We start from the raw sequence: 23,896 nt of genomic DNA, 5'->3' as shown, positions 1-23,896 counted from the left end.
CGGGCATGAATCAATAGACCGGGAACATCTCTGAAGATATAAGCTGTGAACAAATGAAAAGTGAGCAGAGCAGCCCCTCTCCTTCTGATGCTGTGGTTTGATGGTGGTTGTACATGAGTGGATTTCGTCTCTATAAAACACTGAGCCTTCATCAGTGATCGTGACAGCTGCTATCTGTCAAACACACTTGCACAGACGAGACAGAGATAAAACATGTGAAACTGTTTTAGAGTCTCCACCTGCTGGTTTCTGTGGAGATATTGATGTGAAATAAAGATTCATGTGACAATGAGAGAGGTTTTACATTTATAAAACCCTGGATTTACTTGTTCTGATGAAGTAATTTGCAAGTTGTGGCTTTGTTAGCAGTAATAACAGGAATATAATGAGAAGCCATCGGAGTTGAAAATTGAAGTCATCATAGTGCACTATTCATTCACTCTTTAAAGATCCTGCTATATTACACAAAATGGATTCTCGTGAGCTTTAATCCATGTTATAATGCTGTTACATCCTCAAAAACATGTGTGGAGTTGTCATTTGTTTTGTTCACACGTTTGAGTAATTCTGGCTTATTTGTCTGCCTACATCTGTAAAGCTCGAAATGCTCTGTTCCACCTTGTGATGTCATTTTCAACAAGAGAACAATAGGGATAGCCAGGTCAGGTCCAGGTCCAGAGGTGTGAAATGGTAATGTTTAGGTTAGGTTTTAGGTGACCCCCACACTCAGTGCAGTTCAATAGGCCTAATTAGTAACAGAAAATGTAAACAAGTAGATGTGTTAGTTTCAGAGTAGTTTCATTGTAGTTAGCTCCACCCTGCAGGCAGATATAAGGAAGTGTCCACCAGCATTTTGACCAGAACTGAAGAAGCTGCTTGGATGAGCCGCCAAACGTATTCGACCGAATAAACTCTTGTCCAGTCGACAAATTGAATTTCTCCTTTTACCAAAGTCATTTTCAAGTTAACAGCTACCTTTTACCTTTAGTTCAGCACAGATTGCCAGTTCCAGCGATGAAATCATCCAAATGATTCTAGTGAAAATGTATAAAGTTTTTAAAAAACGGTTCACTTATGATATTATCACATGACATCACAAGGTGGAACACAGAGAACAGACTAATTGGAGGATTATAAGAAAGTAGCACAATTTGGGCCTTTTAAAGAGAGGGAATTACATTTCACTACACACTACAAATGCCAACACATAACATATGTTCCCTTTTATTATTTGGAAAGTGCAATATTAGCCAAATACAACAAATTAAAGTCTTAAACTAGTTTCAGGTTTGTTTCTGATACTTTGAGTCTGAGTCACTCCCCCTTCAGAGCACCATCACATTCAAATTGACATGCATTCTGCTACTCAAATGACTCCACCTCGAATCAGGTTTGAGAAGTTGTAATATATTGTTTTGTATCATAGTTCTGTATATTTACAAAAAAAAGACTGTTTTGCTTGTGGGCTGAGCTTTGCACAGAACTGTCCTGCATAATAACTTTGAATAGGGTTTGAGAGAGATCGCTAGATTACTCAAACTTATAAAACCTCTTCAGGCATGTTTTTAATAAGGGAACAATGTTATAACACAGTAGAAAAATCCTTTAAAGCTGTACTGTTGTAACTTCTATCTGCCCTGGTGCAAACTAACAGAGCCAGTCACCACCAGACCATTGCATAATCCTACTATTCTATAAAACTTACAGGCAGTAATATTACAACAGGCCCTGGGCAGGTACTTCAGTAGTAAAAGTAGCTGTGATATCAGAACTATCCAAGAGCTGCATCACTCTAACTCCCCCTCACTGCTTTACTCGATATATTTTCCTCCCCCGTAAATGTTCCTAATGCAGTTGTGATTATTGATCCAAGCTTTAGTTCACACTTAGACACACACCACTGGGACTAAACCTGGACTAAATCAGGACTAAAATGGAACCAAAACCAAGAACATGACTCAGCTTTGGACCACAGACTATATAAAGCAGTGGACATCTTTAAGGGAGAGTGACATCATCCAGTCAAATGAAGCTCACTGAGGAAAGCAGACATAGGGGTGAATTTGCCAAGTTCCGTATTAGAAACAGAACCTTATTTACAGATAAAATAACAAAATAATAACGTCAGGATCATGTAGAGCGGGTGAATACAAACAGTTTAAGACCAAAATGACGAGGCTCAGTGCAGCAGTTACAGAGAGAGGTGTGAAAATTAGGGGTGTAACGATATCCAAGTCTAAGTATAAACCTCACGGTACGATATTTATTGAGATATCATGGGGAAGCTCATGATATGGTGGGGAGGCTCACAATTAGGGATGTAACAAAATCCAAATCTCTCTGTACAATATTTTCACGATATACATCTCACGGTTTGATATTTATTACGATATTTTGTGGAGGCTAACAAAACTGTAAATATGCTTCTTTCTCCTCTTAAAATGCCTTGGCAAGACTAAATCCAAAGAACTAAGACTTGAAAGTGCTTAGAACTGTTATTACTTCTTGTAGTCCGCACTGAAATAGAGCAAAGGATCATGGTCTATGTAGTTCTCTCTGTCTTTTTTAGCTACTGCTGCACCATAACTCTTAATTTAAGCAGAGACTTGTAATTCGATATATTGTGATGGTCCACGATATTATTGTGAGAACTCTGACGATACGATATCACGATATTTTGGTTATTATTACATCCCTAGTGACAATTTTTAAGTGCAAAGTCAATTGGAAACAGAGTCAATGGAGCCAAAAGCACCCTCATGAACACTTTCTATTTAGTTAGCCATGTACATTTATATATACACTCTATGCTTGGGACTAGGACTCTTTATAACTGTCTTGCATATTGTGTACATGTAACATCACTCTTATCTCCACTGTAGCTTTAAGACAGCATGATAGATGCAAACTAGTGATTACAAGTGACAATGAACAAACAGCGGATACTCAGGCTCTATGTAATTTGATATGTCTCATTGGAAAAGGGAAGGAGCCATAGGCAGAACCCATTAGCGAGAGACTGGGACCTCATCAGTCACATCGCGTGGAGGGAGCGTCGCTGTGAACAGTCAATAACTAAGTGACACATCCAGCTAATATCCACTAAGTGATTCTTTTTACGTAAACAATACAGAGGAATGACTGCAGATGTAAGCAGATACACAGTATTATAGGCAATGTGAAGTGAATAAGTCATAATCTAGTCTATTTTTATTTGTAATATTTCAATATATATAAATACAAATGGGAAAAATCATAATGTAATCTAACACACCACTGCAACTGATTTTATTACTACTAAAGCAGTGACTCAGATTAAAGATGTACTGTGTAACTTTTGAGAGTACAACACAAAGAAGTGGACAAAGATAGATTGACGTCACCCATAACATTTGGCTCCAGTCAAATGAAGCTCATCGTGGCTTAAATCATAATGCAACTAATGTTATTAATACTAAAGCTGCAACTCAATGTACTAAAGCTGTACTATGTAACTTTTTTCCAACGTCTGCTTGTCGCCATGGAGATATTTGCTTTAAAGTAAAAAAGTAAGTATTTACTTTTCTTGGAACGTCTACTACAGTATGGGATTAAATATATCTGTCTTAAATTTATCCAATTACAAAACAATACACTAAAAACATGCATTCTTAGTGTAAGCGGGGTTGTCTCTCCACAGAACTAACCTGTAACCTGACCTGATGGAATATTTGAGGTGATGTATTGGCTCAAAGACACAGATAGGACACATAAGATAATCTATTTTATTAAAAAAAAAATATAGGGAAATATCATAATGGAATCTAATGCACCACTGCAACAATTTCAATTTCAATTCCTTTATAGTCATTGTCAAATAAAATCACAACGAAATTACGTTAGAGCATAACCACAACTGCATAGTATATTAAAAAGTGCAACCACTCTCTCTCTCTCGATGGTTGCACTCATGTTGTTCACATCTCCATATCTGAACACTGTGAACTGGGAGAGGTCCGTGATGGAGGGGGACTTGATAAACAGGTGGAAATTTACCAAACAAGAGTCAACAAACAGGTGTTGGACTCTTAAAAGTGACATAGTACACAATTAATACATTGAGTAGTAGAAATAACAGTATATTAAGGCTGCTAAGACTGTTTTAAAACAGTACTATTTACTGTTTACCATACTTTGTGCCTGCACTGATATTATTACTAGTACTGTATGCTAATGTTTACATCAGGGGTCTCCAACCTTGAGCTACCTTTACAAAACAAAAATGCCAGAGAGCTACCCAGTTTAGTGGCTGCAAGAAACTGGGACGATTATAAGTAAGAGGGCAAGCCTTTTACCAATAAAACTGGCAATACCTTTGGGTACAGTTGTACCAATAAACATGCACAACGATGGGCCTCAAAATTATACATATACAATGGTAATAGACATGTAATTAACCAAATTTTTGTTATTCAGCACAAAGGTATAATTCCAAAATCCCTTGGCGAGCTATTTGGAAGGGGGTGGAGAGCTACTGCTAGTTCCTGAGCTACAGGTTGGAGACGCCTGGCTTACATAGTGGGTGTAATGTTTACGTAGTGGGTGTTATAGGGAGGGTGCTCTACACTATTATGCACTTTTTAATATACATGTGATGTATGTACATACATATATATGTCACTTTTGAGAGTCCAACACCTGCTTGTTGACTCTTGTTTTGTCAATTTCCACCTGTTTATCAAGTCCCCTTCCCTCACGGACCTCTCCCAGTTGACAGGGTTCAGATATGGAAATGTGAACAGCATGAGTGCAACCATCGAGAGAGAGAGAGACAGAGAAAGAAAGAGAGAGCGGTTGAACAGAGTGCTTTCTGTTTAAGAGACGAGCCTAAATATGCAGGGTTTATGTGTTAAACATGTGAATGAAACAAACCACAACTCAAGGTATGTTTGTGATGAGGTAACAACATTATAACGTTCAACATATAAGAGAAACGATGAATGATTCTTAAATAATCTTTATTGGTTATTGAGGTGAAGAGCCTACAGTAACAGGTGGTGGTGAAGGCCCTCCTCAGAGCAGAGATGAAGCGGGACAAGGCTGACTTCGGTTTTGAAAGGCCTTGATTTCCATGTTGAGACATTTTACATCTCACATCTAATATCCTATTGGTTGGTTTCAGACTCTCAAATAGGGAGCAAATGTCAGATTTTTCTATTGATAACATTGTACTTTGTTATAGAAAGAGAGAGGAGAGAGACTGACACAGAGAGTGACAGTGAGAGAGTGAGAGAAAGAAAGAGAGAGCGAGAGAACATGAGAGACAGAGAGAATGAGAGAGATAGAGAGGGAGGAAGAGTGAGTGAGCGACAGAGCCGTATCCCCCCGGACACTCCTCACCTTCATGTGCTCTGATCAGATTCTATGGGGAATTGTACTTATATTTGATGAAGTACCTCGTTATTAAACAAAGACCATTACTGGGAGTGGCAATTATTATTTTCAATGAAACTAGAAACATGGATCACTTCAACAATGACTCCAGGGAACAGAGAAGAGATATACCTGCAAATATTGAGGTATTTCCAGTTTAAAGAGGATGATATAGTACAAATTTCTCTTATGAGGAGGTCCATCACGTACTTGTCTCCATAGAAATGATATTACCTTTCCTGGAATGTTTCTCAGTATGGCATTAAACATGATGAATTTATTTAATTACCAGTGTTTTAATGGCTCAAAGGACCTATATTATGCTATTTTCTGATCTATGATATAATGCTGTGTCCTGATCGCAAACTCTTGGGAGCTTTAAGCCATGTTATAATGTTACCTCATCAAAAACATACCTGGAGTTGTGTTTTGTTTCATGTTGAGCTTTGGAGATGTAGACAGAATAATAATAAAGGGTTACTCATGCATTTGTGAATAAAACAAAACACACCTCCAGGTATGTTTTTGATGAGGTAACATTATATTATGGTTTAAAGCTCACAAGAGTCAATTTGGCATAATATAGGACTTTAAAGATACTTAGGAAAAAATACGTTCTTGTTCTGAGATCAGATCTGACCAATAACATAGTGAAGTTAGGATTGATGCCAAAAACTGTTTGCTAATATAGGTCAGACTCATTTTGTAAAAAAAAAAATTGCAAAATACTGGTGTGACGTCACCCGCAACATTCAGCTCCAGTCAAATGAAGCTCACAGAGTTGAGCAGTTAAATGGTTACATTTTTCTATAGCGCTTTTCCACCTTCAAGGTGGTCAAAGCACTTTACAACAAGGAACCACTCACCCATTCACACACCAGTGTACGCAGACACTGTGGACAAGGTGGGTTAAGTGTCTTGCCCAAGGACACAACGACAGCATTCATCTGTGGGAGCTGGAATCACACCAGCCAACTTGCAGGTCAGTGGATCTGACCAGTCAACCTGTGATGTTTATGTGGAGAGCTGGAATCGAACCACCAACCTTGAGATTAGTGGGCGAATGCTCTACCAACTGAGCTACTGCCTCCCGTTAAGCAGTTACAGGAGTGAATTTGGATCTGAGTTAAGGAATAGGAATTTATTTACAGACAAAATAGCAAAATAAAAACACCAGGATCATGTAGAGCGGGTCAATACGAGTCCATGGACACTTTCTATTTGGAATGCAGCAGCTAGTGGGTTAGCTATGTCCATTTATATATAATATGCTTTTACCACAAACCCCAAAAATGTACTCATATTCCATCACTGACTTCCTATCTATGACTAAGTGGTACACAGATTAAAAAAAAAAAAAAAAAATCTTTACAATTAAAATTTCACCTTGTACACCTAAAGACTGTTTGACATTTTGTTCGTCTGAAGTAAAATGTCTTGAATCTTTAAGCTGTTATTTATTATGTGTTCGTCGACTCAGTGACATGAATGACTCAGAGAATGGCACTGCTTCAACAGAAATATGCATCAGACTCAAGAGTTTAGCTTTAAAACGTCTGGTTAACATCTTTACACTTACATAAGTTTGTGTTGGCAATATGCAAATATATATTAAATGTACTTTTCAACAAGTTAGATCACAATTTTTCTATCATAATGATTCATGTGCACTTATCATTTTTATACCTGCTCTAAAGGTTCTATATTACAAAAATGTGACTCCTGTGAACTTTCAGCCATATTAGAACATACCTGGAGTTGTATTTTGTTTCATTCACACATGCTTGAGTAATACTTTATTATTAGTCTGTCTACATCTTCAAAGCTCAAAATGCTCTGCTTCACCTTGAGATGTAATGAAGCGGTTATTTTCAAGTTAATAGCGAACTTTTACCTTTTGTTCAGGAGAGACTGGCAATTCCAGGGCTGACATTATCCACATGATTCTAGTGAAGGAGTATGGAGTATAAAAACACTTCCTGCATAACCTCATGACATCACAAGGTGGAACACAGGTTACATTTACATTGAAACGAATCATCGTATCACTGTATTGGATTTGCGTCCAGACATGCCGTTTCTGTGTCCGTTCCCAGTCCACACAGTAACGCCTGAAATGCTAGTCACATGACTAGGCTGGCATCACGTCATGTGGGTGGTAAACAGAAGAAAGTGGAGCACCGTGTCTGAAGTTGCAGCAGCCAATTTTGAGACAAGGAAGTAGGCGAGCGTGAAAATAGTAAGTAGTTCCTGCTATACTGTTTCCCGTTTGTCTATGGTTTGTTTAAACTGTTTTCCGCAAGAGCATCACATGATCGATATCACGAACCCAGCGAATCAGGAAGGTGCAAGTCACAGTGACGTGGTCTAATAAGGACGCAACTAGAACTCCTACATCAGCGTATCGACGTTTTCAGGCGTCCATACAGTGCCGGATCAGATCTGTATTGAGATGAATTTGTGGGAGCTGGCAGCACCAGATCGTTCCGTTTCTGGAGCCATTTTTCATCGGATTAATGTGGACGATCACTGCATATTACTGCATACTAGTGTGGATGGGGCCACAGTGTTTTCAGTTTGAGATAGCTCTATGCAGGATTTCTGTGTTAAAGGTGTGAATGAAGCAAAACACATCTCCAGGTATGTTTGCTTGTATGTATTGAAGAGGAAACACCTTAAAGCTCACAAGAGTCAATTTTGCATAATATAGGACCTTTAAATACCATACTGTGTAACATTCCAGGTAATAACATCTCCATGGAGACAAGCAGGTGGCAAACCCCCCACCGGAAAAGTTACATAGTGCACCTTTAATTACAGCCAGTGCAGTTACAGGAAGTTATACTGACAAATAATACATAGAAGCCTATTTATTTTCAGTTGATGACATTCAAACAACTTTGACTATCACCCTCTGCTGTATCTCTCTGTATTTTTCACTTCGTAATGAGACTTTTAGCAGTTTATCCACATTCACAGATCTTGGCAAAAATGACTAGTCTGAGAAATGAAGTCAGAAATCCCTGCTTCTCCGACCTCTGCACGCTAAAGATAAACTGCGTCAAGGAAAATGCCACAACTGAAGCCGATAATGTTAGCAAACTCCCCCAAAACAGCACCGCTGGCATATCCCTCATCACATATATACACAAAGAGTGATATATGATTATTAGGGAGCATTCACAGCGTCTCTGGGGGAAAGATGGATGGGTGGCTAGGGTGGGTTTGAGAAAAAAATATACAAAATTAGGTTTTAAGAGTCATTATAGTGAAATCCCGAAAGCAGGCCGTACAGGGGAGAGGAAAGATGACAGTAATGAAGATGAAATAATGGACGCTGTCAGTGTGAAGGCAAAGACGAGCTCAGATTATGTGTGTTTATGGTGGAATTGGTTAACCTAAATTGGCCATATTGAATCAACGTGGGAGTGAATAGATGTCAGGTATGCCCAGTATATGCCCAGTATGTGTGCTTATTCTCACATAGCAGTGCACTGTAATGGGGATAGTGTTGAATTTTAGAATATGTAAACAAATAAATAAATAAATGAAGGCTTTATTATCATGGATTTCAAGTAGGGTATAATTGGCTAAGCACAGGCTTTTATACAAGAGAGACAGCAGTTTTATTAGTGGTACCATTATGTACACAGTGAGAAAGCATGTCATATTATATTATAGAGCACTGTGTGTCACAAAGACTGGGTCACGACCATCAGGTGGGGCGCAAGAGATTTTTTTTGGGGTCGCCTTGTCACAATCTGCATGTAGGTCTGTGATAAACAGTTCCGCCTCTATGCCTGATCTGCATGTCGCGCTCTCCTCCTGCACCCTGGACTGGAACGTGCTACAAAAACACAGACAGGCCCACCTATCTCATTAGAAATTTTCAAATGTTAAGACATGTTTTGTATAAGTTCTAATCTTTTTGTAATTATTTTATTGACTATTTTGTTCTACTATTGCTGGTTCAATTGAATGTTGAAAAGAAAAAGAAACGGGCTACATTTAATGTCCAAATAGGCGACTCATGGATCCTTTTATTGCTGGTTCAATTACTGTTTTTCATTGTTTAAAACTTGAGTAATACTAATTGTTCAGAGAGAAACGATCACTCAGTCAACAATAAAATATCCTCATTGATGTTCAATAATGATCAAAAATCCACCTTTATTATTGTGATTTATGAATAATGTTTATTGACTTGGGTCGCAAAGGTTTGTGACTTTTAAAATATGAGTCCCCAGGAAAAAAAAAAAAAAAAAAAGTTTGGGAAACACTGATATAGAGCATATGTGAACAACAGTTAAAAACTGGTAAGCATAACATGGGCAATGTCACAGAAGAAGCAATAAGAATTTATACTGCAACAACTCCACTGGCCCACCTTCAAAATCTCACTGATCACTTACAAACTGTGGTAGAAGGTAACAAAGTAAAAGTGGGAAAATACTGTACTTAAGTTTACGTTTTAAGGTATCTGTACTTTACTTAAAGGGCCCAGATTACACTATGATCTGGGCAATGTTATAATGTTGTTTCCTCGTCACAAACATTCCTGGAGTTGTGTTTTGTTTCATTCACACATGTTTAACGCACAAAGATTTTCACACACAGATTTCTTGTCTCAAACAGAAAACACTCTGTTCCTCCTTGTGACGTCATGTTGTAATACAAGAAGTGCTCCTTACTTTCACTGGAATGAGGTAAAAGTAGTAGTTCTGTTAACCTTAAAACTACCACTGCATGACATCACAAGTTGGAGCAAAGCATTTTGAGCTTTGGACATGTAGACAGACTAATAATGCAGGATTACTCAAACATGTGTGAATGAAACAAAACTCAACACCAGGTATGTTTTTGGATGAGCTAACAACATTATACAACAGCTTAAAGATCAATTGTGTGTAATATAGGACATAATAATAGAATGAAATATGTGAAGAAGAGTATTGTACTGCATCTAAATTATTCTAACCAATTTAACCGAAGAATTCTGTTTTATTTGTTGTTGAGCAGATGCTCGCTTCCAGATGTTTTTGGTCCAACAGCAGTTTGAATTCAGTGAAGTGAGTTGGATTTGTTTACACCTTTTATAGATCACCCCCAGGAACAATGGCACAAATTAGTCGTGAAAAAGACATAATAATAATATTACAGATCGTCGAGGGACCTGTAGGTAACACCTGAGGCATTCACGCTCCTGCACAATCTGTTCCAGGAAGTAGATAAAGGAAATACAGATGATTACACTGCAAAAACTAAAATGTTAGACTAAAAACTAAAAACTAAATTGACTGGAATTAAAAGTTTCATCGTGATTTGAGTCAATTTCACTTGACAAGTAAAATGATCTTAGCCTGATTCATGAGCCGGTTTCACTTCGTAGAAACCACCTGACCTCACAGCATTAGAATTCATTTGTTCGACGGTAAGCGGGTACTTTTAATAATTTAACCAATCGCTGCTATTTGGTCGTCACATATGTAATGCGCTGCTAACGGGGCTAACTGGTATATTAAGTTTTTCCCAAATCTCATAAGAAGAAGGGCAATAATGTCTTTCCCCTTGATAAAATTCACCAAACATTCTCTTTATTCCGGCTTTAAATCCTCTATCTTGGGAATCGTTGACAACACTGAACATATGGCTCTTCGCTGACTGGCTGATGCCCAAACTTGCACTTCCAGGTTTATTGCGAGCAGTCTATTGTATTTTTATTCCTGACTTAGTTGCTGGAGAGAAATGAAATTGAGTGGAGGCAGTAAGTGGCGCCAACATGGCTAAAATGATCTACCAATGGAACAAGACTTTTTGGAGTTAAAATATGAAAAAACATCTCGCTACACTTCAGAAAAGCAAGAAAAACAACTCTTTGCACTTAAAATAAGAAACAAACTAACACAAGTATAGGTTTGTTGTGATTCTGTGATAGAAATTAGTCATATTTGTCTGAAGGGAAAATTGCAATCCAAAGAAAATAATGGCATTCAAAAGGCTGCAATAATTTCAGTAAAAATAAAGTTATTTGGAGAAAATCTATCCTGTGTATCTGGATCTCATTATGTACAAAAGATGGTAACAATGTGATTTCAACTCACTATCCATGACTGAATTGTCAGTAAAAGTTAGGGTGCGTTCACATTCGGTTTGGTCCGGCTTTGACCCAGTTTAGTCCTGATGTAGACCTGGTTTGGTTCTGTTCCCGTCTACAAAGAACCATCAATACCATTTCACAAACAAACACATCAGACTTACGCATGTTTACAACTATAGAGTGACTTTGATTGGCTCCCTGTGGTGCGCTCACTGCTCATTGTACAAAGCAAATGTTTCTTTAGTGAGGCATAAGAGGCAGTAGAACATTGAACACATCGTCATTGATTAAACAGAGATTATAGTGCGTGGAGAGTCTGGAGATTCGGTAGCTATTGGAGCCATAAACAACAGGGACATTATCTACAGATGTGAATGTGACGAAGCAAGAGCAACAAATGTTATGATGCTAAATCGATTTTAGTTTTATTATTTCCTGCATGGTCAGTTGGCTTCATGGCAGAGGTGGGACCAAGTCGTCGTTTTTCAAGTCTCTCAAAGTAAGTCTCAAGTCCAAATCAAGTCCCAAGTCAAATACAGGCAAGTCCAAGTAGAGTCTCGAGTCACTGGCCAAGTCGTCTGCTTTGAGCTTCAAGTCATTTCAAGTTTTTAAACCCATCCATCAATTTTCTTCTGCTTATCCGGGGCCGGGTCACGGGGCAGCAGTCTAAGCAGGGACTCCCAGACTTCCTTCACCCCAGACACGTCCTCCAGCTTCTCCGGGGGGACCCCGAGGCGTTCCCAGTCCAGCCGAGAGACATAGTCCCTCCAGCGTGTCCTGGGTCTTCCCTGGGGCCTCCTCCCGGTGGGACATGCCCAGAACACCTTCCGAGGGAGGCGCCCAGGAGGCATCTGGAACAGATGCTCGAACCACCTCAACTGGCTCCTCTCGACGTGGAGGAGCAGCAGCTCTACTCTGTTTTAAACCACAGTACCAAATATTGCTGAAATTTTTGCAGTTTATTTGAATTTTAAACTAAATTGCACTTAAAAAGTCATGTATATTTATATATGAGTATTTATACAGAGCGGTAGAAATGCAATTTTTTCCTTTTAAAATTTCTGGACAAAATTTTTGTGTGAATCATTACAGTCAGAACAGAAAGAATTAAGATTTAAAAATGATGTTATTTTGTCATGTAGTCTGCACTGAAATTGAAGGATCATGTTCTAAGTAGTTCCCTCTGTTTTACTGTATGGTACTGTATATTTCTGTAGTACATTTGAGGACACCATGTCACAGTACTTCAGTTACAACCAAAGTAACAAACAGAAGTGGGAGCAACATGTTCCCGTTTGTTCCTGTAAAATTCAGCACTGCATTTATCAACTGTAAAGAGAAAAGTATTTTCTAAAAACATATATTCTTTTAGTAGAAGCATCAAGTCTTCTCAAGTCAGAGGGCTCAAATCTGTCAAGTCCTCGAGTCAAGTCCCAAGTCATTGACCTTCAAGTCCAAGTTGAGTCCCAAGTCTTAGTCCATTTTATCAACTCAAGTCTGAAGTCCTAAAAATAGTGCCTCAAGTCTGACTCGACTCCCCAACTCTACTTTATGGTTAACAAAAAAAGACTGCCACCTGAGTATGATTGCTTGGCGTATTGTTGTTTGCCCTCCCATGTATATAAGTTTAGGAAAAGCAAAAACACCAAACAAATTAAGACGATGTTTGCCTAGAATACTATATCTAGCTCAACAGTGCTGCCGCCTCCCTGGTTCTGTAGCAAAATTTTTCATTCATTTTTCTTATAGGCTTTCCAAAAAAATTATATTAAAAGTTTGAAAGCTTACTCAGTGGTAACCAATGAGAACAAGACCTATAATATTATTTAAAATATGTTTATGAAATGTTAGAAGCCGCTAAGTTATTAAAGTATGCAGAATCTTGAGTTTAAATGCGCTTTTTGGACTTAAAGCAAGTGTGTAATTTGTCTGAACCTTAATATTAGAATTTTTTTCGAAAAGCCTATGGGAAAAATGAATGGAAAATGTACTTCCTGAACCAGTGCAGGTGGCTGCTGTTGTGCTCCATTACCAACCAGATAAAGTTTTCATACAGCACAATAATCTACAAATTATCTTTGGTTAGAGTCCTATATTAAGCAGACTTGACTCTCGTGAGCCTTAAGCCATGTTACGATGTTATTATCTCATCAAAAACATACCTGGAGTTGTGTTTTGTTTCATTCACACGTTTGAGTAACCTTTTATAATTAGTCTGTCTATTTCTCCAAAGCTCAAACACATTTCTGGGTATGTTTTTGATAAGAAAACAAAATTACAACATAGATCAAACCTTTACATTTTTAATAATAATTCAGTAGTTGGCACGTTGACCCCTTGATTCACTGTGGTGTACTGCTAGAGAGTGGGTAGAAAGCATGACGTACACTGGTATCAGATGTCAGAGAATAATCTATAATGGAGTAATGGCTGGAATAAAAAAACAAAAACAAAACAAAAGCTTTTTTATGATCTGCCCGGCAACAACAGCATTAGCATACACTTCACTATAGCAGCACATTAAGATGAAATGTATACATATTATACAAATACATAATACATATACAGTAAGGACCTTATACCAACGCATAAGTTACACATTAAAATGCCACGGTAAAGGGGAATGTGAAGGATATTCTTTCTTATCTTCAATAAATACATTCAAATAATCTTGAAAGAAAAACACAATCTTTTATGCCACAGGTTGATACTCAGTGACTCACAATATAAAAGCAGAAATGAAACTTTGGAAATGGGGTTGGACATTTCTTTTACAGGATCCTTTTTGTGCACGAACAGTTACATCACAAAAATAAGCATTGAAACTAGACAATCAGAATTGGTATTTGGAAAATTCATGGTTCAGACAAACTGGACTTTTCTTGAACTAGTATAAGACCATAAGAATGTGTTCAGAACTACTATTATTGTGTTGAAAATGCGATTATGTTGCATACAAATGGTGTATTTTATGATCCTGTTGGTATCGGAATCAGTATGTACAAGTATCAAGCCTTTTCAGTATCAAATTAGAACATTTTGTATCTATAATGGACAATATCTGTTTTTTTCAGTCTTATACTAAATGATACTGTATGAAGTTCCACAATATCAAACCATGAAACTCTTCTACTACAAAGAATTTTACCTTGAAGCACAGAAGATATCATTATTTTAGCTTGACCCCAGCTCGAACTTATAGATAGATAAATATTTAATTTATTCCAAAGGAAATTCATGTTAGAGCAGCAACAATGACACATAATAATGATTAAATTTGTAGGGATGCTTTGTAATTAAACAAATAATTAAAATAAAATAAACAATTAAATAATGAATAAGAATAAATAAAGATAAGATTGTAGATAAACTAAAATATAAACAATTTGAATGAAGGAATGAATTTGACCATTGGCGTTAACCAGGATGACAAGACTATAGATGCAAATTCTAAAATATAAACAATATATATTATAAATAGATAAAAAATTGATTAAAAACTGCAATTTTTGTGTGAGAAACAACACTTTTTGATACCATCTGCTCATCACAAGAAATACAGTAGCCTATATTATTATGCCAAACACAAACACTGTGACAAAAATACATGAGTGAATATAAGAACAAGAGACTCTCACCGCTGATCCACTTGGCGTTGGGATCATGAACTTTGAAGTCCTTCTTGAACAGGTCCGTCACTGTCAGTTTACTCTTCAGGGCCAAGCGATCGTCCTCTCCTGGAGAAAAAAAAAACCAAAGTATATATATAAGTATAACTATAGACTCAAGTACAGGACGTGCTCTGTGTGTCTGTGCAGTGAGATGTTGATTTTGGTTGCCTTGACGACGTGATAACTGTCATATGTGCCATAGAGATCAGGACTAAACCAGAACTAAACCAGGATTAAATCAAGACTAGATCAGGGTTAGACCAGGACTAGACCAGGATTAGACCAGGACCAACCCAAGACAAGACCAGGACAAGGTCAGGACTAGACCAGGATTAGACCATGACTAAACCAGGAGTAAACCAAGACAAGACCAGGACAAAATCAGGACTAGATGAGTAATAAACCAGAAGTAAACCAGGACTAGACCACGACTAACCCAAGACTAGACCAGGACAACATCAGGACTAGACCAGAACTAAACCACGAGTAAACCAAGACAAGACCAGGACAAGATCAGGACTAGACCAGGACTAGACCAGGACTAACTCAAGACTAGACCAAGACAAGATCAGGACTAGACCAGGACTAGACCAGGACTAACTCAAGACTAAACCAAGACAAGATCAGGACTAGACCAGTACTAAACCAGGACAAGACCAGGACTAAATCAGGATGAGACTAGGATTAGACCAGGACTAATCCAAGACTAGACCAGGACAAGATCAGGACTTGACCAGTACTAAACCAGGACTAAACCAGGACAAGGCCAGGTCAAACTAAGGACAAGACCAGGACAAGATCAGGACTAGACCAGCACTAAACCAGGAGTAAAAAAAAAAAAAAAAAAAGACAAGACCAGGACACAATCAGGAATAAACCAGGAGTAAACCAAGACAAGACCAGGACTAGACCAGGACTAAACCAGAACAAGACCAGGACAAGATCAGGACAAGACCAGTACTAAACCAGGAGCAAACCAAGACAAGACCAGGATTAAACCTGGGCTAAAACAGGACTAGACCTGGATTGGGACTGGATCAAAACAAGTCTATGTCTGGACTAAACTGAGCTCAAACCAGGAGCCAGCAAAGAGTGTGAATGCACCACAAAATTGAATCAAGGCTAAATTAAGATCTCCAAAACATAACAAAAGACTGTATATTGTCTTAAAGATGCATTGATGCAAACCAGACAAAGTTACAGGTCAGATCTGTGGAGAGGCGACCCTGCTTACAGTCAGAATGCCTGTTTTTCTAGGTATTTTTGAGCACCTGCAATTTAGTAAACATAAGATAGAACTATTTAAAGTCATACTGTGGAACATTCCAGGCAGAGCAATGACATACCCTAGACACAAGCAGGTGACGGACCAACCCAACCAAAAAGTTACAGAGTCCATCTTTAAAGTGCATTTAAAACCAGTACAACATTCACATTAAAATATTCCAAATAAGACGTGTACTTCGTTATTTATTATTTGCAGAAGAATGAGCTCCACTCTAGTGTGCATTAACAGTCTCGCACCATATATCGATACAAAAAAAGGATACAAAATTAGCACTTTGTACACTCCAAGCTTCTAAACTTGGATAAATAAGGGGGAAAAAAACATCTTATTTTGAACACTGGCAAAAAATATAAGAAGTACAAAAAGCCAAAAGCAGAATTTCATAGATACTCCTTTGAAAACTGAGAGTGAAAGCTTGACAAGTGGCTGACATTTTTCTTGAATTTCCCTTGTTACATTTAAGTACAAGATTTACCTGTATTTTAGAAAGAACACAGAGAAAGAACAGAGTGTATTTTTGGCCGAATTGCGCATTTTGAAAAGACGGCGTTCCCTTTAGCAGCGCACTTTTTATGCAGCGTTAAAAGCTATTACGCCATTATATGAAACCATTACAGTCATTCAACCTGGACACAATGAGAATGCTTTTAGCCACAACTCAACCTGTGTCTTGTCCCATTCATGAAAAAGGGAATATTTTTGGAATAGCAGTAATAGTGGAGTACAGAGCACATTATTTATCAAAACAGGTAAAAATGTGGACGAATTATGAGACCAAAGGTTTTGAATAAAGATCTTTTAATTTTACAAACTTTTGGGATTACAGTACAACTAAACCAACTACCAAACTATTATTATTATTATTCATATTAGAGAGAAATAAGAAAAGGCAATATCGTCATGTTTTATTTTAGTTTTTTAGAATATTTAGGCTGCAATTTCAAGGAATGTTTTAACAATTCACCAGAAATGTGCGAAAACATGTGGATATGAAAGCAGCTAGTGGTAGTTAAGGTTGAAGTCTCAAACAAAAAGTGAATGTACTCGAAAATGAACAACAAAAGTTCTTTATAAGACTTTATACACTTTTATGAGAGATACTGCTGCTTATCTGCTTGATCTGCTTATTTTCAGGCTTTTCAAAATAACTATATATGTAATATTCAAATTTTGTTCTGCTTTAGTGTTACGGTGATATAATAGCTTTTTTTGATTCTTTAGCAACATAACACACTTTTGTTACAATGACAGACCTGCGCATTACAAGAAAGAAAGGAGGTTGGGTACACTACAAAAGACACAGTAGTTCTTCAAGTTCTTACGCTATTTTCTGATCTGTGTTATAATGTTTTTTCCTCATCACAAACATACCTGGAGTTGTGTTTTATTTAATTCATACATGTTAAACACACAAACCCTGCAAATTGTGGCTCGTTTACTTTCACCACTCACTCACATAGTTAACATGTCACTTCAATCTGGAACATTCCCAAACGCATTGAAAACTGTAGTCATTAAGCCGCTCCTAAAGAAGAGCAGTCTTGATGCCACAGTACTGAACAATTTCCGACCCATCTCAAATCTGCCGTTTTTTGGCAAAGTCCTTGAAAAAGCTGTTTACCAACAGCTTACGAACTTTCTCCAAATGAACAACTCCTTTGATGTTTTCCAGTCAGGTTTTAGAGCCCACCACAGCACTGAGACTGCTCTTATCAAGGTGACAAATGACATCCGCCTGAACACTGATGCAGGCAAAGTCTCAGTCTTGATCCTGTTAGATCTGAGTGCTGCTTTTGACACTGTCGATCATGGGATCCTCTTACAGAGACTAGAGGACTGGGTGGGCATCTCTGGTACTGTACTAAACTGGTTCAAGTCCTATCTAGAAGACAGGAAGTATTTTGTTGAAATTGGAAACTGTGTCTCAGATCACATGGCCCTGACCTGTGGGGTGCCTCAGGGGTCAATCCTGGGCCCCCTGTTGTTCAATCTCTACATGCTGCCATTAGGCCAGTTAATAAGCAGCAATAACGTGTCCTACCACAATTATGCAGACGACACTCAGATCTACGTCTCTCTGGCAGCAGGAGACTATGGACCAGTGGACTCACTTTGTCACTGCCTCCAACAGATCAGTGTGTGGATGCAAAACAACTTTCTCCAGCTAAACTCTGACAAGACTGAAGTCATAGTGTTTGGTCCACAGAAACAAAGGGACAGTGTCAGCAGTCACCTCCAGTCTCTCTCTCTAAAACCTTCAAATCAGGCAAGAAATCTAGGGGTAATAATGGACTCAGACTTGAACTTTAACAGCCACATCAAGTCAATAACATCTGCAGCCTTTTACCATCTAAAAAACATAGCGAAAATCAAAGGTTTACTGTCTAAAGCAGACTTGGAGAAACTTATCCATGCGTTTGTCTCCAGTAGTTAGACTACTGTAAATGGTCTGCTCACTGGTCTCTCCAAACGAGCTGTGAGACGCTGCAGAACATCCAGAATGCTGCAGCTCGGGTCCTTACTCGAACTAGGAAGTATGAGCACATAAGTCCTGTGCTCAGGTCTCTGCACTGGCTTCCTGTGCCTCAGAGAATAGACTTTAAAGCAGCTCTGCTTGTGTACAAGTCTCTCCATGGCCGAGCACCAAAGTACATCTGTGACATGTTAGTGTCATATGAACCATCTCGCACTCTGAGGACCTCAGGGACCGGCCTCCTGCTGGTGCCCAGAGTCAGAACTAAACAAGGGGAGTCAGCGTTTCAGGTTCATGCAGCTAAAACCTGGAACAGTCTTCCTGAACATGTGAGACAGACTCTTCTGTGACGCTGTTTAAATCCAGACTCAAAACATTTCTGTTTAACTGTGCATATAACTGAAAGGTTTTCATTCCGCACTCTTCTCTCCAATTTATGTCTCTCTCTTTTTTAAAATTTTAATCTTCATGATTATTTATGTTTTGATTTGTTTTTATTATGATTTTAATGTATTTTCTTATTCTGTAAAGCACTTTGAATTACTTTGTGTACGAATTGTGCTATACAAATAAACTTGCCTTGCCTTGCCTTCGTCTCTTGAACAGAAAACACTGTGGTCTGGAGTATCAATAATTTTCCTTAGTCTCAATGTTAAAGCTGCAATATGGAACTTTTTAAGCCAAAAATTGTCATAAAATAAAAACATTTTGGATGTTTGCACTAAAAAACAGTTAAACAAACTATTTAGTCTGAGTGCGTTTGCTGCTCCACAAAACTAACCTGGGGCCTCATAGCCGGTTTCACTTTGTGGAAACAGTCTGACCTCACAGTGTTAGAATTCGTTCGCTCGACAGTAGGTGGGTACTTTTTTTCATCTAACCAATCTCTGCCATTTGGTCGTGATCATAAGTAATGCACCACTAACAGGGCTAACTGGTATATTAAGCTTTTCCCAAATCCCACAGGAAGAAGGGCAATAACGTCTTTGTTCCAGCTTTAAATCCTCGGTCTCGGGAATCATTGCCAACACAGAATATATGGCTCTTTGCTGATTGGCTAGTGCCTGAACTCACACTTCTGGGGTTTTTGAGAACGTCTAGTGCAGAGGTGGGCAAACTTTTTGGCTCGCGGGCCACATAATGTCCTAAAATTTGACTGAAGGGCCAGACAGAAGACAGGACATTGCGTGTTAAGAGCTCGACTCCATTGCATTCGTGTTTACACTCATTTTTGAAGCACCTACAAATAGGACGCGTAACATTCAGAATACATGAAAAGTAAATAGGTCTACTCCACTGCACACCTCAGGCAAACGTGAATCATGAGCGGTTAGATCTCATTGAGAAACATAACCCATGCCACAAAGTTTCATGTATATACACCTATGTATGCAGTAAAACCAGACTATTAAGACATTCCATGTGTTAACATTTGTAACATACCATCTATAAGTCTTTCATTTTTGCTTTTTACCCACTCAAAATGGAAAAAGTGCAGCCTTATGTCTTAAACACTTCTACCTCACTCATGGTCCTAATACGCCGCCCAAAAATGACCCCTGTAAGAGCACTTTCCCATAAAGCATTGCAGCCAACATAATACGCCGCACCTCAATGTATATATAGTGCGCCATCTACTGGGAAATGCTGGAAATGCAAGAAAAATAAAACATCAACAAGGTTTATTATTGTAATTTATTCCAGTTCGGTGGGCCTGATTAAAAGGTTTAAAGGCCCGCATAAGGAACCCGGGCCGTAGTTTGCCCACCCCTGGTCTAGTGTATTCTGATTCCTGATCTAGTTGCTGAAGAGAAATTAAATTGAGTGGAGGCAATCATCCTGCTTGTTTCCAAGGTAATGTTGCTCCTTTGGCTGTAACAGTCCCACAGGATACTCCATGAGGAATGTATTTTTAATCTGCTTATTTTCAGGCTTTTCAAAATAAACATATATGTAATATTCAAATTTTGCGTTATTTTTGTTCTATTATTAATTCTCCAACCTACAATTTGAGTGAACTTACAATTCAAAATGGTACTGGATTAAGAAGCCCAACTGTATATTAAAGTACAATGCAATACAATTAATAGTGATATGTAACTGAAAAACTCTTGATGTACTTGTTTCTTAAGTAAAAATATTTGAGTGGGTGCCATATATGAGTGATTCTTTGTTTATTTCAGTAAACCTATAGGAAGCTAATTACTACCACTATTTCTGTTCTGTTTTTCTTCACCTTTCGGCATCAAGATAAACTCCAAGGTTTCCAAAAAAAATTCCTTCAACCCATTAAATCAAAAGAAAGTACATTTTTTGCTTAGAAATAATCCTTGACACAATGACATTTGGTATTTCAAGTTCACTTGCTCTGAAGGAAGAGAATGTTCCTTCAGTATTTTTTATTATTTTACCCATGACAACGCTTTTGTCTATTTTTTCATCTAATGTTCCATCGAAACATAATTTTTGCTGCAACTTTTCACAGTAATGCCTCGTATACAAGCTGTATTCTATGGGAGTTATGAATACAGTGGAGATGTATAGTATTTTCAATGTTTATAGGTCAGTCTGTGTGTGTATCCTTTGTTCGATTCATATCTCATTCTAAAGCTTGGTTATGGATTATTTTGAAGTCCTTGAGTACACAGTATCCATTCTTTTATGTGAAAAACGAAAAGATTCATAACAATACGATGTAGAAAACAAGGTTGTATTCATGAGAGAACAATAAAGGACTGTTTTCTACTATTTAACACAAATACATGACCTCAAGGTTTAAAGCTGCACTGTGGAACTTTTGCGTTGCCTGCTCGTTTAAATGGAGATGTGATCGCTTTGCCTATAAGTGTCCAAAGTATATCTCCATGGCGACAAGTAGGTGTAGCACCAGGGCAAGTTGCAGGTCAGATCGGCGACTCACTGTAAGATTTAGGTATTTTTGAGCAATGAAAACACCTCTAATTGAATAAATGCAAAATGGATAGGTTTAATGCTGTACTGTGGAACATTCCAAGCAAAGCAAAAACAGCTACAGCAAGACAAGTAGGTGGCAAACTCTTCACAACAATGGTTATATAGTGCTCCTTTAAAGGTGCACTGTGTAACTTTTCTGGTTGAGGGTCCATCATCTGCTTGACTCCATGGAGAAATTACTGTTTTGCCTTGATTATTGCACAGTAAAATAAACTTGATAAACACAATGGAGACAAGTTAATGGGCAGATCTATGGAGAAGCAAGCCTGCATATGATAAAAATTTATGTTTTTCAAGGTATTTTTTTTAACTATTAAACAAGCTGTAAAGCTAAGTTCAGACCAGGGCATCAAGGCATCTAGTTGACATGCAAAGTCTATGTGACACGGCGCATCTTGAGCGCTCGGTCGTCAATGCTCTGGAAGTGCATCCAGGGCGTAGGTAGCCTGATTCATCAGCCAGTTTCACTTTGTGGAAACCGTCTGACCTCAAAGTATTAGAATTTATTCGCTCAACGGTAGGTGGGTACTTTTTATTATTTAACCAATTGCTGCTATTTGGTCGTGACATATGTAATGCGGCGCTAACGGGGCTAACTGGCATATTAAGCTTTTCCCAAATCCAGTAGGAAGAAGGGCAATATCGTCTTTTCCCTTGATAAAATTGTTTCGGCTTTAAATCCTCGATCTTTCCTTGAATTGTTGCCAACACAGAATGTATGTCTCTTCACTGATTGGCTGGTGCCCGGACTCGCACTTTTGGGGTTCTTGCAAACCGTCTAGTGTATTCTGATTCCTGACCTATTCGCTGGAGAGAAATTAAACTGAGCAGAGCCACTAGGTGGCACCAGCCTGGCTTGGGTGTCAACGTCAGAAGTTGAAAAAGCTGAACTTGTGGCGTCAGAAACGCCACGTCACCCAATCAGGGACGACTATCCAGTGACGTAGTGACGTTATTACCCGGAAGAAGGAGAAGATAGAGAAAGAACCACAGACACTGTAACAAGATATCTATGGCACGTCATTAGTGGAGTATAAATATATATATACGCCACAACTGCTGAGCCGATTGCCGCTGCTAATGGGTTTTATGTAATAAATACACTAAAGACTCTCACTCGAATGGGAAAACAAGGCACTCACAAACCACAGCGATGCCCTGGACGCGCGTCTGAACTCAAATGCAAAGGCGCCCAGTGCGTTTTTTGACGCCCCGGTCTGAACGCAGAATAATTCAATAAATGCAAGGCAGATGTTTAATGCCGTACTGTGGAACATTCCAGGCAAAGAAATAATATCTCCAGACAAGCAAGTAGCAGACCCTCCACATTAGAAGTTACATAGTTCACCTTTACATTTCACATTCATTTTAAGGTATTACTCTGAGGAGACAGGGACATTTGACCCATCCTGCCTGGGCCCTGGTCCAGATATTGAGTTAGAAAATTAAAAGAAGAAAGAAGAAAGACCCCACCTAGTTTGGGGTACAGAACCTGAGACCTTCTGGTGAGAGTGCTAATGAATAAACCACTATGGGCATATAAGTGGCAGTAATTTTGTGGTGTACTTAATTTAATATAAAACATTTGTGTGACTTCTGCATAATGTTTTTTAGCCATCTCATCATTTCTTATGTAGTGCCGCTCCATATGACCTGCCATATTAGCACAGCGGCTTGAGGAGACGCAGTGAGTGCTTCCTGTCTCACTGAGCACATCTGCTAATTCTGCTCTCTCAAAAACTCTGATCCAGCTCCACAGCTGTCAGAAAACTCAACACTAAAGGAACGGGAATGATCCAGAAAGACAGAGTGCACAACCAAACCGGAAGAGACAGGAGACATCTCACTCGGAGCTATTTATAGGTCCTATGTTACGCAAAACTGACTCCTGTGAGCTTTAAGTCATGTTATAATGCTGTTAGTTCATCAAAAACATACCTGGAGTGTTTTGTTTCATTCACACATGTTTGAGTAATCCTTTA

The 23,896-nt window shown here is 38.4% G+C and overlaps 1 protein-coding gene across 1 annotated transcript in view; it reads right to left on the bottom strand.

Annotated features, from left to right (window-relative positions):
* The window catches only part of LOC110171014 (dipeptidyl aminopeptidase-like protein 6), a 416,594-nt gene that overhangs the window by 131,066 nt on the left and 261,632 nt on the right, over positions 1 to 23,896 (bottom strand). The window contains 1 exon segment of the mRNA XM_055151254.1: positions 15,148 to 15,246. Coding sequence (XP_055007229.1) covers positions 15,148 to 15,246 — 99 coding nt within the window.

Source organism: Boleophthalmus pectinirostris, unplaced genomic scaffold, assembly GCF_026225935.1.
Source record: "Boleophthalmus pectinirostris isolate CB_2022bp ecotype Guang Dong unplaced genomic scaffold, ASM2622593v1 HiC_scaffold_15, whole genome shotgun sequence".
Lineage (NCBI taxonomy): Eukaryota > Metazoa > Chordata > Actinopteri > Gobiiformes > Gobiidae > Boleophthalmus > Boleophthalmus pectinirostris.
Note: the sequence above shows the minus strand (reverse complement) of the source record. Positions and strands in the feature narration are given on the sequence as shown.